The sequence below is a fragment of the Macaca fascicularis genome, chromosome 4 (assembly GCF_037993035.2).
Source record: "Macaca fascicularis isolate 582-1 chromosome 4, T2T-MFA8v1.1".
NCBI classification, from domain to species: Eukaryota; Metazoa; Chordata; class Mammalia; order Primates; family Cercopithecidae; genus Macaca; species Macaca fascicularis.
The window spans coordinates 42,685,476-42,704,460 of record NC_088378.1 but is presented as its reverse complement, the minus strand read 5'-3'; the positions used below and the strand labels follow the sequence as shown (position 1 = coordinate 42,704,460).

The window sequence follows — 18,985 nt, the reverse complement described above, 5'->3', positions numbered from 1 at the left end:
GAATCACAGGCACCCACCACCTTACTTGGCTAATTTTTTAAAAGTTGAACTTCTACAGAGAGTACAATGGTGTTACCAGGGACTGGAGTGGGAGGTGGGAGAAATAGGAGATGTTAGTCAAAGGGTATACAGTTTCAATTCTGCAGGAGGAATACATTCTGGGGGATCTAACATACAGCCTGGTAACTATACATGATAATGTGTGAAGTTTGTTAAGAGAATATATCTGAAGTATTTCCACCACACACATACACAAAAAAAGTAACTATGGGAGGTGTTGGATATGTTAATTAGCTTGATTGTGGTAATCATCTCAGAATGTATATCAAATCGTGTATGAATCTTCTTTAAAGAAGCCATAATATGGTATGTAAGACCAAAGGACTAGCCCCAGTCCCAGCTGGGACTACAGGTGTGCACCACCACGCCCAGCTAATTTTTGTATTTTTAGTAGAGATGGGATTTCACCATGTTGACCAGGCTGGTCTCGAACTCCTGACCTCATGGTCCACCAGCCTCGGCCTCCCAAAGTGCTGGGATTACAGGCGTGAGCCACTGTGCCCGGCCAATTTTTGTATTTTTTTTGTAGAGACAGGGTTTCACCATGTTGCCTAGACTGGTCTCAAACCCCTGGGCTCAAGTAATCCACCTGCCTGGGCCTCCCAAAATGCTGGGATTATAAGTGTGAGCCACCACGCCCAGCCTGGTGGTGGTATTTCTTTTTTCTTTTTTTTGAAACGGAGTCTTGCTCCATTGTCCTGGCTGGAGTGCAGTGGCGCGATCTTGGCTCACTGCAAGCTCCGCCTCCCAGGTTCACACCATTCTTCTGCCTCAGCCATGGTGGTGGTATTTCTTCTTTCTCTTTACTGCTGTTAAATTAAGGAGGTATAGGGGATGGAATAAATACTGCTTTCTGTGTCTTTGGTCGAGGTCTATATTTTTCTCTCCCAGATTTCAAGGGAGGAGTACTTTTACTATATGAATGGTTCTGTGTAATCAAGTCTGAGTTTGATTCCTTAAGTATTCAAGTGGAAGTACTGAGACACATGTCAACCTTAGATTCGAGTTATAGATCACTGACGCCTTAGATGTTCCAATGCAGCTCAATTAAGTAGAGGAAGTATACAAAATGAATAAAGGATTTAAAAGCACAGAGCTGATACTGGGTATGCTACTGCAGAAAAGGAACTATGTAGGTGTATTTCCTCCTGCTAGCTAGAGTTAAAACTGCTAGGCTAAGCCACTGGAGCTCATGGGTCTTCAGAGATGCAGTGTTTTGAATCAGCCACGGAGTAAGAGGAATGTGAGGTGTTTTGAAGAAAGGACATCATGCAGGTGTTTTAGAAAAGATGTTGTAGGAATGGCTCACGCCTGTAATCCCAGTATGTTGCGAGGCCAAGGCAGATAGATCATTTGAGGTCAGGAGTTTGAGACCAGCCTGGCCAACATGGTGAAACCCCATCTCTACCAAAAAATACAAAAATTAGTCAGTCGTGGTGGTGCATGCCTGTAATCCCAATTACTCAGGAGACTGAAGTGAGATTTGCTTGAACCCGGGAGGCAGAGGTTGCAGTGAGCTGAGATTGCTTTACTGTACTCCAGCCTGGATGACAGAACGAGACTCCATCTAAAAAAAAAAAAAAAAAAAAAAGATGTGGTAGGAAAAATAACTCTTAATTAGCTCATTATGTTAGTTGCTAGACTTAGATTATATTCAATTAGTGAAATAAGCAAAACGTCAGGAAGTATTTTTACCACTGGGTATTTTTATAATTCCTGTGCTCTTCCATCCCCAAAGAGTCAATTATTAGGTGTTAGAGCATCATTCTTTTAACCCCAGATGCGTAACTTGGCAGGAGGTGCCCAGTGTTTTCTTGGCTGTTCTTTGGTTGTGGAGAAATATTAATTCTCCTTCATAGCTGACACTGAGAAATATCTTAAAATTTAAAATATGTTCAGTAGTAGCCAAGAGGAGTGTGAGGGTGATTTTTACAAACATTAAGAATTACAGTCTAGGCTGGGTGCCATGGCTCACACCTGTAATCCCAGCGCTTTGGGGAGGCTGAGGCGGGCGGATCATCTGAGGTCAGGAGCTCGAGACCAGCCTGGCCAACATGGTGAAACCCCGTCTTTACTAAAAATACAAAAATTAGCCGGATATGGTGGTAGGTGCCTGTAATTCCAGCGACTCAGGAGGCTGAGGCAAGGAGAATCACTTGAACCCGGGAAATGGAGATTGTAGTGAGCCAAGATTGTGCCACTACACTCCAGCCTGGGTGACAGAGCAAGACTCTGTCTCAAAAAAAGAAAAAAAAGAAAAGAATTATAGTCCACATCTCAGGCATGTTATGCATAGTAACTTCCTTATTCCTTTGCCCTTTGTCAGTGTATGTCAGTGTTTGGTTGGTGTCCAGCCCTGTCTTGGTGTGAGTACAGGTCACTTTACCAGGCTGTAGACATAATAGGTATGGGGGAAACAGGAGTACAACTATAAATGTAAAAGAAACAAAACGTAAGAAAAGTCCTTCTTCTTCCTACTAGCTCCAAGAAATTCCTTTGGTCATCAGGGTGGATTTTGTTAAGTTATTTACAAATCCTTTAATATCAATTTAAAATTAGAAGGATTTGGATGGTCTCATTTATGGACCCAGCAATCCCACTACTGGTTATATATCCAAAGGAAATGAAGAAAATCACCACATCAAAGAGATACCTGCACTCCCATGTTCATTACAGCATTATTTGCAATACCAAGGTATGGGAGCAACCTGTGTCTTTCAGTGGATGCATGAATAAAGAAAATGTGGTGTTTATTTACAATGGAATATTATCCAGCCTTAAAAATAAGGAAAGCCAACTATTTGCTACAGTATGGATGAGGCTGGAGAGGATGTTATGCAAAGTGAAGTCAGCTAGACATAGAGTCGAATACTGCATGATATCACTTATAAGTGGAATTTTAAAAAAGTTGAACTTCTACAGAGAGTACAGTGGTGTTACCAGGGGCTGGAGTGGGAGGTGGGAGAAATGGGAGATGTTGGTCAAAGGGTATACAGTTTCAGTTCTGCAGGAGGAATACATTCTGGGGGATCTAACATACAGCCTGGTAACTATACATGATAATGTGTGAAATTTGTTAAGAGAATCATCTCAGAATGTATATCAAATCGTGTCGTACACCTTAAATATATACAATTTTTATTTGTCAGTTATACCTCAGTAAAGCTGAGGGCAGGGGAGGAGGTGGAGAGTTAGAGAGACTCCTATAGCCTCATTTATGGACCATAATGGAACTCAATGGCAGCTAGAGACTTCACTTTTAGGAGATGGCTGTAGATAGCAAAAGGTTTCTGCCAAGATAGTTTTACAATTTCCTCATCATTAGTTTTATTATTTTATTCTTCCGTAAACTAAGAACATATGTTCAGGAGTTTTTTTTCTTTTAATATTTTAAAATATTAAATCTTATATTTATATCTTAAAACTTTTTTTGGCAGTTGTTTTCTCATTGAAATTATTTATAGACTCTTTTTTCTTACCTATATTTAGTTCATTTTTCAAATAGTTCAGGGATATTGTAGAAGCACCCAACTTCCCACAAATTGAAGTGTTTCATATAGACAAGGTGAATCAGTTGCTTCCCTCTCTTTGCTGTGTTAACAAGTGTAATAAAAGGTAAATCTATGAGAAATGAAATATAAATGTTTTCATGTTTGATCATTCTATTTAAAAGAAAAAGCATTGGCTTTAGGGCTGACAGCCTGCCAGGAACTGTGGATCTTCTAAAAAGGAGGGGCCAGGTCCTGAATGACATTGAGCAGCTGCACTAATCCTGGATGGATGGACTGACTGCAGACTGGACGTTCTGTTCCACGAAGAAAAAAATGTCTGTTTACCCCAATGCAGGGTTTTTTTTGTTGTTGTTGCAGGCGAAAGCATTCCTAATGATACGTTATCTATGGGGAAAAATTAGCACCACACTTTCATTGATCTTGTTACTGAGACTTAAGAGCATCTAGAATATTATGGGGAAATGGAAGCTGTGATCTAGATAATAAATCCACATATGAATGAGAAGGGAGAAATGAAAGTTGCTAATGTGTAATGAGGTGATAGACACAGGCACAATGAGGATTCGCGTTTGCAGTTGACCCCTAAATAAAATTGACATTCCATCTCCAGCCTTTGATATACTTAGGCTTCCCTTTTTTGGCAGCTTCTTTTGAAGCTGAATGCTTTTTTGGATCACATCAATAGTACATCCTAATTAGCCAGCTAGGAAAACATTATTAAGAAACTTGAGGCAGGTTCTCAACACCACAAATTATCCTACGAGGACAACCACAAAGAAAACTTATGTTTCCTTACACACTGTGTTTTAATTACTCATTTCCATTTTTATCAGCTGCAGTAATCCAATCTCATTTATAGAAGATTTAAACCTGACATATTATTGCTGTAATCTGTCCTCACTATCCTCCACCCCATCAAATACGCATGCACATTTCAACTCATAGCTGCCGATCTTCTGCAGTTTGAAGTGGATTTCCATGCTGACTGTATTCATGCATAATTGGGCAATCACACAAATGCATTGCTCTGAGAAGGTTGCATGATTTACAGCCTAAACAACATCTTAGGAAGGTTCCCATACTGAGGCACTGAAAAATCCACACAGATTTTGTTCTGTTGAAAAACCAGATTTTATAAAACTGGAGTTAATGCATTTGTAATTCACATTTTATTGAGCTGTTCTATAACTTTGTAAAAGAAACTCATAAGTTTTCAGAAAAGTTTTATAAGCAAATTATCAGAAGCCTTGGGTGACATTAGAAACACAGTGCCAAAGATACTTCTTTGTAAAGATACCAGAAGAAGCCATTCCTTTCATCAAGGACCAATGCTTAAGCATTTTAGATCCAGAGTTTGTGTCTTTGTCACATGGGTTTCTCCTCAGAGTCACGAGCTGCCTGCTGCATCTCCTGCATCTCCAGGACTCATGGAAGGCAGAAAGAAGAGGAAAGAGGGAGGGCTTTCTCTGAATGAGGTTTTTTGGGGGAGGTAAGCTCTTTCTGGTGACTTCTGCTTTCATCACATTGAAACTATATATGTCAACTTCCAGCTGCCTGGGGGTGTCTTGTGTTTTTATCAGGGCACACAGCTGCCCTAGAAAGTAATTGGTGTTGTATTAATAAGAGAGGGCAGTGGGTACTGGATTGGCACAACAGTATATAACACGGTATGCTGTTATTATTTTGTTGATTTTATTTGGATACAATCCTTGAAATAATTGCTCCCATTAAAGTGGTAGTACTTCATGTGGCTTTGCTTAAATTTTTTTTAGTTTCAAAGTTAGGAAAATAAACTTAGTACTCATTGTATTAGCAAGTAAAGGACAATTGTAATTTTGTTTTCAACTGTTGCTGTTGAATGTGATCCATTTTTCTCTGACTCATCTTAGTGTTGTAAACTAATTAAAAGTCATGACAAGTTAGGTGTCTGTTTCCCGGATTTTTAAAACATCATTCCACAGCCTCTTACGAAGCAGCTACTTTTCTAGGGAGAATGGACAGCAAGAGATCAGTGGATGAGAATGATAATAAATATCCTCTGACCTCAAAGAACTTCTAATCTCCTGGGCCAAGCAGGAGAGTAATTGGTAACTACAATGAAAGGAAGCATGAAATACAAGCTAGATGTGGAGGTTAGAGGAAACATTTCTACAAGTCCTGTGGGAAGAGGGTGACAGTGAGGACATAAAACAGAGGTAGTGTTACTGTTTAATTTCCATGTTTTTTAATTGTATTTTTATGAACCTCACTATATTACAGAAAGATCTTGTCACTTTAGTGAGGAAGGAAAAGGGACTTTATGAGTCAAGGATGTCATTAGAACATGTTAATTCCTCTTAGTCTCTTTCCCTCCTTGTTTTAGAGCTCTGCCAACTCCCAGTGCTTAAAATAGCCACTTACGGTGGGTGAATATGTTATGGATTTTAGTTTCCCCAAATAAAATATTGTAACCTATTCAAATTATCCACCAGTATGGAAATAAATTCTTAAAAATCAAAGCTCATAGAGCAGACACTGTCAATCTCTTTTCACACATCCTCCGACTCATATCATTCATGTGCACACCCCTCAGAGCGTGGGTGATTTCTTTTCACATAATTAGACTCATACTATATGTATTGTTCTGCAACTGGCTTTTCGCCACCTCGTAACAGCTTAAAACATTTTTTTTTCTCCTCAGTATACATGGAATAGTGGTTTTTTGTTTTGTTTTATTTTTCAGTCAAGGCTGGTGCCACCCTTACCTGGGTATTTAAAAAATGAAAAATTATGGAGAAATAGTTGGCCCAGAATATTAATAACATCTCATTGAGAAACAATGTGTACTGAAAAGAAACTGAATTGGTCACATTAAAAAAAAGAGAGAATGATATGGAAATACCTGCTGTTCTTAATATTTCTTTTAAAAAATTAAAATAATTTTAAAAATGTGATTGTACCATAAGTATTTTCTTATCAATGGCCAGTGTCTTTACACATCTATTGGATTGCATGTACAAGAGCATAGCTAGAAGAATTGCTGGGTCAAAGGATATGCATGTTTAAAATTTAATGATGCTCTCAAATCACTCTCCAAAAAGGCTGTACAAAATTGCAGCCCTAATAACAGCGTATACATTTTCCCACATCCTTTTCAACACTTGATAGTATCAGTTAATTTTTTTTTGCAAGCATATTAAGAAAAAATAAAGTCTTGTTTAAATTTCCATTTTCCTGTCCAAAAACAGTCTGCGTCAGAGTACTTTCAGTTTAATGATAAATGACTAATTTGCTCTTAGATATGCAGTTAGTGCTCGTCTGCTCTGGATTCTCTGCTGCATATTTCATTCATGTTTCAAAAACAGACTCATTTACAAATCAGTCACCTCTTTGGAGTGTCTTTGTAGTCCCATCTGCACAGAGTGTCACACTAATCCTGATTGGCAGGAGTGAATTTTATGAAGAACTTTGAATTGGTATTTGCATAGAGGGAGTTATAGTTTTCCAAACTGTGGTTGCTACTGCATTGCTGGGTTGGTGAAATCAAATTAGGGACAATGAGCAATGTAAACAAAGAAATAGAATATAAAATATCAGAGCGTATCATACAGTAAGGGTAAGACATGTTTCGTGAAACATTTCATATGTGTTTGTTTTGAATATGGGTTTCTAGGTACATATATATGCACATATAATATGCATACTGCGTTGTGATGTGAAATACCTCTGAGCTGAGGAATGCTGGTATGGAGAATCTAAGCTTTAAACGTTTATTCAAAACAGTTTATTTCTGTCCTGCCTGAGACAACAGTTTCATACTTGATTGTGGCATTTCAGAAAATAAGTTGCCAATCATAACAATACTTTGTGAAGGGTTAAAGACTAAGGCTTTTTTTTTTTTTTTTTTGAGATGGAGTCTTACTCTGTTGCCAGGCTGGAGTGTGGTGGCGCGATCTCAGCATCTCAGCTCACTGCAACCTCTGCCTCCTGGGTTCAAGTGATTCTCCTGTCTCAGCCACCCACGTAGTTGGGACTACAGGCACACACCACCATGCCCGGCTAATTTTTGTATTTTTAGTAGAGACGGGGTTTCACCGTGTTGGCCAGGATGGTCTTGATCTCTTGACCTCGTGATCCGCCCTCCCCGGCCTCCCAAAGTGCTGGGATTACAGGTGTGAGCCACCGTGCCTGGCCAAGACTAAGGCTTTTTAAGGGGAACTTAAATGCTTAGAGATACATGTCACCTAGTTGGACCTGGAAATATAATAGGTGTGGAAAGTCAAATTGTCTTGAGTGCAGAATGAAGAAATGAAGTGTTACAACCCACTAAACTTAATTTCACTGAGCAATTTAATTTTTCCTTGCTCCAGTGTAGTTACTGAACTTGATTCTGTTGTAACCGTTTAGCTCTGCAGGCAAGAGAATGCAGAGGAAATCCTTGACTTTCAACAGCCTCTCCCTGTGAGTGGGCACAAGTGCAACTGATTATCCAAAAGTAGTTGCTTAAACTAATTTAGACTATTTAGCTAACCTCAATCCCAATGCTGATCTTATGTTGCTTAGAAAATTACCTGTTGGTGATTATAATAAATGGAGGTAATTAAAATTTTAAAAAGTGATGGAACATTCTGCATGTGGGTGTATTTAAGTATCTGGCAGGTGTTCATATTTCTACAGTGTGAAACTTACGGGTAAACAGTGGCCTTTCTGTTAGAAATTCTATTCCCGCTTTTGTGCCTCTCCCCTCTTAGAGGTAGTTATTTTCAGTTGCTTGGAGAATAACAGTGATGATCTAACTAATTTGTTTTGCATTGTATGTTTCCTAAGTGCTTATATACTTTTTTGCTTGTTTTACTTAAACTAATTCTAACTTTTCTTACTTGAATTATTCTTATTCAGTAATTGCATCTTCATAAAAAATGATATGAATGGAAACATGATTTTCTAGATTTTAAAGTAATGTTAGAAAAATTTGGCTTTTAAAGTTCTGTGATATAGCCATATTTAATTTTTTAAAATTTTTATTTGTTTTTTATTTTTTGTTTTTTTGAGATGGAGTTTCACTCTTGTTGCCCAGGCTGGAGTGTAATGGCGCGATCTTGGCTCACCGCAACCTCTGCCTCCCGGGTTCAAGCGATTTTCCTGCCTCAGCCTCCTGAGTAGCTGGGATTACAGGCATGAGCCACCACACCCGGCTAGTTTTGTATTTTTAGTAGAGATGGGTTTCTCCATGTTGGTCAGGCTGGTCTCAAACTCCTGACTTCAGGTGATCTGCCCGCCTCAGCCTCCCAAAGTGCTGGGATTACAGGCATGAGCCACTGTGCCTGACCAGCCATACCTTAATTTAAATTTTATAAGGTATTACTGATAGATTTTAGCAAAGGTAAACACAAAGTAATCAATATTATTTCATCTAGCAAAGAAGATGAAGTGAAAGTTCTGTAAGGACATCAACCAGAACATAAAATTATTGAATACTAATGTTCTGATACAGTTTCATGGTCTATATTGTTAATAAGAAATAGAAGCAGTGTTGACATTGAGTATAGTTACTGTGTTACTTTAAATTTAGGTAAAATTATTTAACCCCAAAATAGAGTGAAATAATTTTATACATATTCAGTCTAATCATATCTTTGCGATGGTATTTTCTGTTGATCTCGTTTGTGTTTGGTCAGTGGTAGCAAGGTATCTGATACTTATTGTGATTTCCAATGGGCACCTCCTGTCAACGTAACTTTGCTCATGTAAGTGCCTTAAGCTCTTTGCTGGTGGTGAATATGATGACTGACATTTCTGTCATGTAGCTTCTGGAATGTTGTTAGACAGGAGATCCTTCAGATGAGTATATGGGTAGCATATATGCTCTGGATCCATGTTATTAGACAGAGATCCTTCACATGAGTGTGTGGGTAGCATATATGCTCTGGATCCATGTTATTGGACAGGAGATCCTTCACGTGAGTGTATGGATAGTATATATGCTCTGGATCTATGTTATTAGACAGGAGATCCTTCACATGAATATATGGGTAGCATATATGCTCTGGATCCATGTTATTACCCTCATCCCCTTCCCCATGGAAAACGTTCCTTTCCGTTCCCCTTTCATCTAAAGAAGCTGCTGCTACATCTGGAAAGCAGAGACAAGGTTAGGGTTGGGTGATTTCTGAGCGAGCGTTGAAGTTTCGTTGTTTCTACAACTGTTCTATTTTGTTAACGTGAGTCATAACTTAAAATGATGTAAATGCTAATTAAACCAATTGGCTTGATGAAAGAAGCTTGCATATTGCAAAAAGAAAGTCTTATTAGTGGTTGTTTAGAAATACAAAGGAAAACTGTTGGACCACAGTTTGTGCTCCAAAATTTATTTTGTGAGTTTCTTTGAATAGAATTCTTTGTGTTCCTTAACCTTTTTGCTTTTCCTAAGATTTGCCCTCTCCAAATTTAAATAATAAATGGCAACACTTGTCAACATTTAGGGTAAACTGAAGAAATACCAATAGAGGTCAGTTGTAATACATATGAGTTTTTTCTTTGAAAAATATTATATATTAATTAAGTTGGTTGGCACGTGCAGCTATTAAAGCTTAACAGATGAGTTTTATGACATGTTATCAAAATTCGAGGTAATTTAGAACAACTTTGTTAAGAACTTGCTTTAATTAAGGAAGACCCAAACACAAAGCCTTATGTGCTGGGGAGGAAAGTCGTCTATCTGCCAAGCTTCTTCACCTATGCCAAGTACGATGTGCAAGTGGATGGTAAGATAGGGCTGTTCTGAGGCCTGAGGCCCCGGCTGATGTCCAACGCCCTCTTTACTGTGACCTGGGTAGTATGAAGAAGGTTTTCCCTCCAGATGAGATATAGCAGGTTTCCAACAAGGATGATATGAAGACTTCCCTGAAGAAAATGGTGAAGGAGACCTCCTATGGGATGATGATGCAGTGCATGTCCCGCATGTTGGCCCACCCGCTGTGTGTCATCTCAATGCGCTGGATGGTCCAGTTTGTGGGATGGGAAGCCAAGTACAGTGGTGTGCTAAGCTCCATTGGGAAACTTTTCAAAGAGGAAGGGCTGCTGGGATTTGTTGGATTAATCCCTCACCTCCTGGGTGATGTGGTTTTCTTGTGGGGCTGTCACTTACTGGCCCACTTCATCAGTGCCTACCTGGTGGATGACAGCTTCCACCAGGCCCTGGCCGTCCGGAGCCACACTAAGGGCTTGATGGGGATTGCAGTGAGCATGCTGACCTACCCCTTCCTGCTAGTTGATGACTTCCTGGCTGTGAACAACTGCGGCCTGCAGGCTGGGCTCCCTTGTTACTCCCTGGTGTTCAAATCCTGGATTCACTGCTGGAAATACCTCAGTATGCAGGGCCAGCTCTTCCGAGGCTCCAGCCTGCTTTTCCGCTGGGTGTCATCAGGATCATGCTTCGTCCTGGAGTAACCTGAATCATCTAAAAAACATGGTCTCAACCTGGCCACCGTGAGTGAGGCCTGACCATCTCGGGATACCTGCAAGATGACTCCAACCCAACAACAATCAGATGTGCTCCAGCCCAGCCAGGTTTCAATTTCCATATTTGCCATGTGTCTATCCAGATGTGGAGTTGGGTGGAGGTGAGGCTGCACCCAGTGGATTGGGTCACCTGCCAGACCTGGGAAAGGTGGGGGGAGGTGGGGAGTTGGCAGAATCCCCATACATCATGGATTTGCTGACTCTGTCTTGTGCAAAGGGCCGGAGAATGGCTTGTGGGGACCCAGGTTGGACAGGGAAAGGCTAATGGGGTCAGACCCCACCCCATCTACCCCTCCAGTCAGCCCAGCGCCCATCCTGCAGCTCAGCTGGGAGCATCATTCTCCTCCTTTGTAAATAGGGTGTGATCCCCTGGCACACGGCCACCATCATGTCTAGGCCTATGCTGGTAGGCAAATGCTAGGCTCTGCCTACGTTTTTCTCAACACTATTCTTCTGATAATGAGGGCAGCACCTTCCTCTGAATGGGAAATCATGTGAGTACTTAGAATGTGCCCTCCTCATCTAATGCTCATCTTTTTAATGGCAATGCCTCGCATATAGGATCTGGTTACCTGTGCAGTTGTGAGTACCCAGAGGTTGGGCAGATCAGCGTCTCTAGTCCTACCCAGTTCATGGTAAGATTTGACCTCCTGCAAATAAATGTATTGGTGGTGGAGAAAAGAAAAAAAGAAATAGAATTCGCTGTTCTTCTTTTTTTTTTTTTGGATGGCTTTATAGAAGGAAATAAAGATATATATTACATAGAGGTCCAATTTAAGGAAGATCCATAGAGTATCAAGTTTCAGAGTGGCTTCATTGACTTGAAGTTAAGCTATTGAATACAAAGGGTGTATGGAATGAGAGTATTCTCTGCCTTTCCCAGTGAGAGACTGACTAGATGAAGTGTATAGAGTCGACACCCTCCCAGGCTAGTGGACTGTGAGAGGTTCTGGATGAAAGGTTAAAAGATTGCTTGCTCTTGTCTTTCCACTGATTCTGCTGGTTAGCCTGACACTAACGGTGGATGAAGTGTAGTGTATACACTTTCCTGTGATAAACCTGGTGTATCATCTCCCTTGTTCAGCTTCTTGAAGATTATGTGTTGCATAATAATAACTAAGCCTCTATATACAACTCCTTCTTAATTTTACCAATAAACAAGTTCCATTAAAAAGGTATATGAAGGTCTACATTTTTTTATTATTATTATACTTTAAGTTCTAGGGTACATGTGCATAACCTGCAGGTTTGTTACATATGTATACTTGTGTCATGTTGCTGTGCTGCACCCATCAACTCGTCAGCACTGCTGTTCAGATATGCTATTTTATAGTTGACTATGTTCATCCCTCACCGCCAATCTACTACTCATCTATTGCCTTGCTTTCAAATATTTTCCCAGAAATTAAAAAAAAAAAAAAAACTTGCCTCTTCTATCATCTTAACCCTCAGGAACACAGTATAAGTTCTGAAGATGGAATATAAATTGCCCTTATGATCTGTTACAGTGAGGGCTCCAAGAAAACTACTGCTTTCAGTATTTACACCATTGGGTAGGCCCTTCCTTCTGTGTGTGGCATAAGTCTTAGACTTTAACTGATAAAATCAGCAGAATCGATACTGTGCAAGTTCCAGGCCTAAGTTTTGAGAAGTTCCAGCAATTATGTCTAAGAAGTCCAGTTATTTTAGTGGGCGGTCACATGAATGGAGAGAGGCCCTAGAACTACATGCTGGGAGAGAGGGAGGCTTTTCGGTCAGCTAAATGCAGCCTTATATGATGGCTGGGGAGGTGAGCAGAAGAACTGTTCAGCTGAGCCTTGCCTAGATTGCAGAATATTGAGCAAAAGTATCAATTGTTTTTTTTAAGCCATTAAGTTTTAGAGTGGTTTGTCATGCAGCAGTAGATAAGTGAAAACACTCCTACGTGGATGTGTATTGATAGATGCATTTTAATAACTGCTTAGCAACTGTGTGTGTGTACGGTCTGGAAAGGTAAAATATACATTTTGCTAATCAGCTATAAAAATAGGTTCATCAATATATTGTGTGCTATTTACTAATATAGTTACACCAAGAGGGAAGGAAACAATGAAATTGAAGAGATTTGAATGTCACACAATGCTATTATAATTAAATGCAAGCTTCCATACCGTAACTCATTAAAAGTAGCGGTGACTTTGAAAAATTTGGCAACAATTTAAACTGCAGAGTTGAAACAGAAATCTGTGTAAGAAAATTAGACACCGGTGCGGTGGCTCACGCTTGTAATCCCAGCATTTTGGGAGGCCAAGGCAGGTGGATCACTTGATGAGGTCAGGAGTTTGAGACCAGCCTTGCCAATGTGGTGAAACCCCATCTGTAGTGAAAATACTAAAATTAGTTGGGCATGGCGTGTACCTGTAATCCCAGCTACTCGGAAGGCGGAGGCAGGAGAATCACTTGAACCCCGAGGTGGAGGTTGCAGTGAGGTGAGATTATGCCACTCCAGCCTGGGCTACAGAGCGAGTCTCCGTCTCAAAAAAAAAAAAAAAAAAAAAAAAAAAAGTGAGAAATATTTTTTGATGGGATCAATTTTTAAGTTCTTTTTCCACACAAAATTGTTTTCAATTGACATTTCAAGCAAAATGCCTCTGTAGGTTGACTGATTACAAATGTTTTCACTCAAGCATACCGGCTTCTAAATCTGTCTGTAAGCTGCTTTCTTAAAAAAGTGAATAAGCTTAGGAAATAATTATTCCTCAAAGTACACAAAACTCCCGAGCAAGCTTTTGTTCTGTAGACAGATCTGATTCATCAAGAAACATCAAGATAATTGTCACGATTTAAAATTTTGAAAAGAACCCAGGAGTCTTTGGCTTAAGTATAAAACTTTGTTGCTTTCTTGGCATGATGCCTCTAGTTGAGTATTTTGTGCTGTACGTTGCTCCATTTTTTGTTTTGTTTTGTATTTTCGCCCCCAGGACAGGAAACTACAGAACAAAATATATTCATTTTGGTAACCAATGCTGGTCCTTTGGTGATTCACTGTTTTTGAGAGATTCGTACAGAAAGGAGAAACTGAGAGTTGGATGCTGTATCCTAGTGGATGCAAATGACGACCAAAGTTTTACTGTCCATCACAGATGTTTGTTAAACTGGGAATCACAATTTTGACACATGAAGAACAACATTCACATTAAAGTACTCTCCTCTCATAATTCATTTATTTTGGGCAGTAGTGTGTGCCATTTTAATTAAAATTCTTAATGGGCTCAAACAGTTCTTATTTGAAGACACCAGTGTTTCCTCCCTCTTGGGACTGTGTGATTGTGTAAAAGTAGAGAAATGTTTTCTTACTGGATTGTAAGCTGCAGGAGAGCAGAGTCATGTTTCATTTGCTCATTATTGTAAACCCAGAATGGAGGACAGACCCTAGCATTTGTAAGTACACACTCAAGTTTTTTTTGAATTAATGAATTTAGCTTTTTAATCAGTTTACCCCTCACCCCTTACCCTCAGGAGTTGCTGATTTAGGTAGAACTTAAACAATTCCAGATTGGCAGATTATATTGAGGGACTTGTATTTTCCTATTCTTCCTTGTGGATAGTCACTGACTTATTCTATCATATTTCCATGAAGTATTGATAAGAATTTTTTTTTTTTTCCCTCGAGACAGGGTCTTGCTCTGCCTCCCAGGCTAGAGTGCAGTGGTGCAATCTGTAGCAACCTCTGCCTCCCAGGCTCATATAATCCTCCCACCTCAGCCTCCAAAGTGGCTGGTTGATAAGAATTTTTAATTCAAGTACCTGTATATACTATTTTCAATATATTATTTCTAATCCTTATAACAGGTTCTTTGGAGTTAGGGGTTAAAAATATTGGTGTATTTAACTTTCTTATAATTCCGTATTGAAAACCTATAACAAGGGATTTATGTGGTATGTAACAAGGGATTTGTGTGGTATGTTGAGAATGTTAAGATGTTTCTGGAATTACTGAGTTGGAAGATGCTTGCGTAAGAAAGATGCATTGGAAAAGCTGCTGTATTCCTGTAATTATATGACGAGAGGAAATTTGTAAGTTCTTGAAAACTTGTATTAAGATTCTATGGTAACTGCTTGTATTTAAGTTTTTCTCCCACCTGAAAGACTATAAGGAAATGTTGGCTCTAGGTTTATCTTTTTGCTGATTATCTTATACACTCATTCATTTAAAACACTTTTAACAAATGTATATATTGAGCACTTATTTTCTGCCAGACACCTTTTAAATTCTTCAGGTACTTCAGTGAACAAAAAGACCAAAATTCCTGCTATGGTGATGTTTGTAGGGGCAGATAGAAAAACTACAGGCCAGGCGGGGTGGCTGACACCTGTAATCCCAGCACTTTGGGAGGCTGAGGTGAGTAGATCACAAGGTCAGGAGGTCAAGACCATCGTGGCCAACATGGTGAAACCCTGTCTCTACTAAAAGTACAAAAATTAGCCAGGCGTGACGGTGCGCACCTGTAGTCCCAGCTACTCGAAAGGCTGAGGCAGGAGAATTGCTTGAACCCGGGAGGCGGAGGCTGCAATGAGCCAAGATCATGCTACTGCACTCCATCCTGGGCAACAGAGCAAGATTCTATTTCAAAAAAAAAAGAAAAATAAAAACACTGCAGTAACAAAAAGTCAATATTATAGTAGGCTATAAGGTGATTAGTGCTATAGAACAAATAAAACAGGCTAACGGACATCTAGGAGAGAGAGTGGGTTATAATTTTCAGGAGGCCCGCTAATCCTCATTAAGGTGACTTTTGAGCAAAGATGGGAGAGGAGCCGGAGAACCTTCGTGGTTGAGGGAAGGGCCAGAGTGCTGAGTGCCTGGGGCCCAGCTGCATCAGAGGAATGCATTGACGTTTCAGTGTGGTCCACATCGCTGTCAGATCATGCTGGTGTCCGTGGACCTTATTGAAAATGATTATTGCATGTAACTCTATTATCCTGTCATCAAATCACACAATAACACTAAACAGAGACATCATTAGAACAGAACCACATAGTAAGATGTGACCTGGAAACATTTATTTTGCCCTTTATGGTTTTAAAGGTTTACACACATCATGCTGTGCCTCAGTGACAGATGACTCTTGTTCCAGAATTCCTGGTCAGGCCCCAGAGGCCTTTTAGATGTTTAGGTTTCAAAATTATTGACTCTGTTTTCAAGGATAGAGACCATATAAATCAGCTATAGGATAAAGGAGTTGAAGCATGTAAAATTCTTAAATCTGTGCCTGTACATAGTAAATATTCTACCAATATTAATTGACTCTAGAAGAAACATTTTAAGTTAGTAGATACATTTAAAGTAGGTACCCATGTAGAAAACACGTAAACTAAGTTGACTTTTATTAAGAAATAATAATTTATCTTTTGTCTCCTTCATTTTGTTTCTTATCACCCTATTTCCTTATCTCATAGTCCCTGCTCCTTTTAAGTAAAAACCAGATTTTCAGATAATAACAGTATTAATAACAGAGCAATGCCTGTGTCTCTTTTTTGAAAAGGTGGTTTTATTTGTGTGTTTTATGTTTTTAAACTTTTCAATACAGATGACTTTTTCAACTGACTATTTGATACTTCAGAAGAAATTGCTTTTTTTTTTTGTTTGAGACAGAGTCTCGCTTTGTTGCCCAGGCTGGAGTGCAGTGGCACAATCTCAGCTCACTGCAACCTCTGCCTGTCTGCCTCAGCCTCCTGAGTAGTTGGGATTACAGGCACGCACCCTCACGCCCAGCTAATTTTTGTATTTTTAGTAGACACGGGGTTTCACCATGTTGGTCAGGCTGGTCTCGAACTCCTGACCTCGTGATCGACCCTCCTCAGTTTCCCAAAGTGCTGGGATTACAGGCATGAGCCACCACGCCTGGCCATAAATTGCTTCTCATTGAATATTATAATTTGAAAATAAGTGTTTTTGAGAATTGTTTTGCAGTCTTGTTCAATGATTTCCTTTTTTAAATGACTAATTATATAAATTTGAGAAATAAGTTTTGTTTATAGTAAAAAGATACAAAATTCTCAAATAGCCAAAATACTTTTCTCAATCCCAAGATAGAGTTTGTTTTGAAGGCGCTTGAGCTGCTTAGCTTTTTTTTTTTTTTTTTTTAACATGGAGTCTTGCTGTTGCCTGGGCTAGAGTGCAGTGGCACAATCTTGGCTCACAGCAGCCTCCGCCTCCTGGGTTCAAGCAATTCTCCTGGCTCAGCCTTCCAAGTAGCTAGGACTACAGGTGCGCACTGCCACGCCCAGCTAATTTTTGTATTTTTAGTAGAGATGGGTTTCATCATGTTGGCCAGGCTGGTCTCGAACTCTTGACCTCAAATGATCTACCTGCATTGGCCTCCCAAAGTGCTGGGATTACAGGCACGAGCCACCGAGCTGCTTAACTTTTAGTGAAAGTGTAAATCCTCCAATTCTGTTAAAATGGTACCTAATTATATCATAATTTTGATGACTGAGATATATTTATTAAAAGCATACTGTTTGTCAGAGGTTCTAAGTGGTAATTCAGGTATGTTTCCATCTTATGCAACACATTCAGTATGGGTTTGAATATTGGCTCTACTAGTTTTAAAGATGTACCCTTCTTCAGGTTGATCATTTAATTGTTAGACTGAGTTTAATGGTGGATACACATCATTATGTATTTGTCCAGACACATAAAATGTCAACACCAAGAGTGAACCCTAATGTGAACTATGGACTCTGGGTGATAATGACGGGTCAATGTAGGTTCATCAGTTGTAAGAAATGCACCACCCCATGGGGAATGTGGATAATAGAGGAGGCTGTGCAGGTGTGGAAGTAGGGAGGTTGGGATCTGTATCTCCCTCTCAATTTTGCTATGAACCTAAAACTGCTCTAAAAAAATAAAGTCTTAGGAAAGGAACTAACAATATTTATACCTACAAAATTGTGAGGAGGAAAGATGATGTTGGCAGAAGGCCTAGCACAGTGTTTGACACATAGTAAGCCCTCATCAAATGGTAGCTGCTGCTAAAAAATATCATCTCATTATCGTATTGGCTTGATCTGTGTTCTTTAAAACATCTTTAAGATGTCTTCTACCTGATGTTTTAAGCTCATGGTAGCGATAGGTAAGCTTAAAACAGCAGCCTTTAGAAAATAACCACTTGTGTTTGATGAGGACGTTTGTGAAGCAGATCCAATATTTAAAGGAATCTTAGAGTGAAATACTTTGGGAATGGTTACCCTTTAATTATGGTGTCTTTCTTTGAACTCTCAAGCTTCCTTTGTATGATTTTCTCCCCCCAGAGACCCACCGCCCTTATCTCCGTGTGCCTACCTCACTGTCTGAGCCTTCTTTTGGCTCTCCCTACTAATTACCACCTCCCTCTGCTGCTCACCTTCTTCACTGCTGTTCTAGTTTTTACATTGTTGCCAGACCTAATTCTCTAAAACATCCCTCTACTCTTTTATTTTCTTAAAATTTACGTTGGCAAAACAGAAACAAAAACAAAAAAAAACCAAGTCTGAACTCCTTTGCCTAAACTTCATGGTTCACTACAATCTGGAATAATCGTATTTTTTCTTTATTCAGTTTGACTTTCCATGATTTCTAAACCATTTAGTGGAGATACACACCAACCAATATTGTACATTTCACATGTGTTCCTTGAAGCTTTTTTGCCTGTGCCATGCTTTCCTCTTACATGGTTCTTCATCTTCTCTGCCTTAAGTTACCATTTTAGAAGGGTGTATCAAGTTCTGTGTTCTCTTCAAAGGCTTTTCCTGACTCATCCAGGTTTCAGTGTTTTTTTTCCTGCGTGTATAAAATTGTAAATTAATTAGAGAATGTATACAGCATGAAGTGCTCATTTTAGTCTTACATTTGAGGAGAAATATAAGTAAAAAATTTTAATTTTTAATTT

General features: G+C 39.4%; 1 protein-coding gene and 1 pseudogene across 2 annotated transcripts in view; both read left to right on the top strand.

The window, feature by feature from the left end:
• The first annotated feature begins 4,984 nt into the window (after positions 1-4,984).
• Positions 4,985-18,985, top strand: part of NHSL1 (NHS like 1) — a 234,648-nt gene continuing 220,647 nt past the window's right edge. For both annotated transcript variants that reach the window (XM_074037121.1, XM_045391456.3), the window contains exon 1: positions 4,985-5,061. In XM_074037121.1, the coding sequence (XP_073893222.1) occupies positions 5,043-5,061 (19 nt within the window). In that variant the 5' untranslated portion in view covers positions 4,985-5,042. The remainder of the gene's footprint in view (positions 5,062-18,985) is intronic.
• Positions 10,389-12,250, top strand: LOC141410059 (mitochondrial carrier homolog 1 pseudogene; annotated as a pseudogene).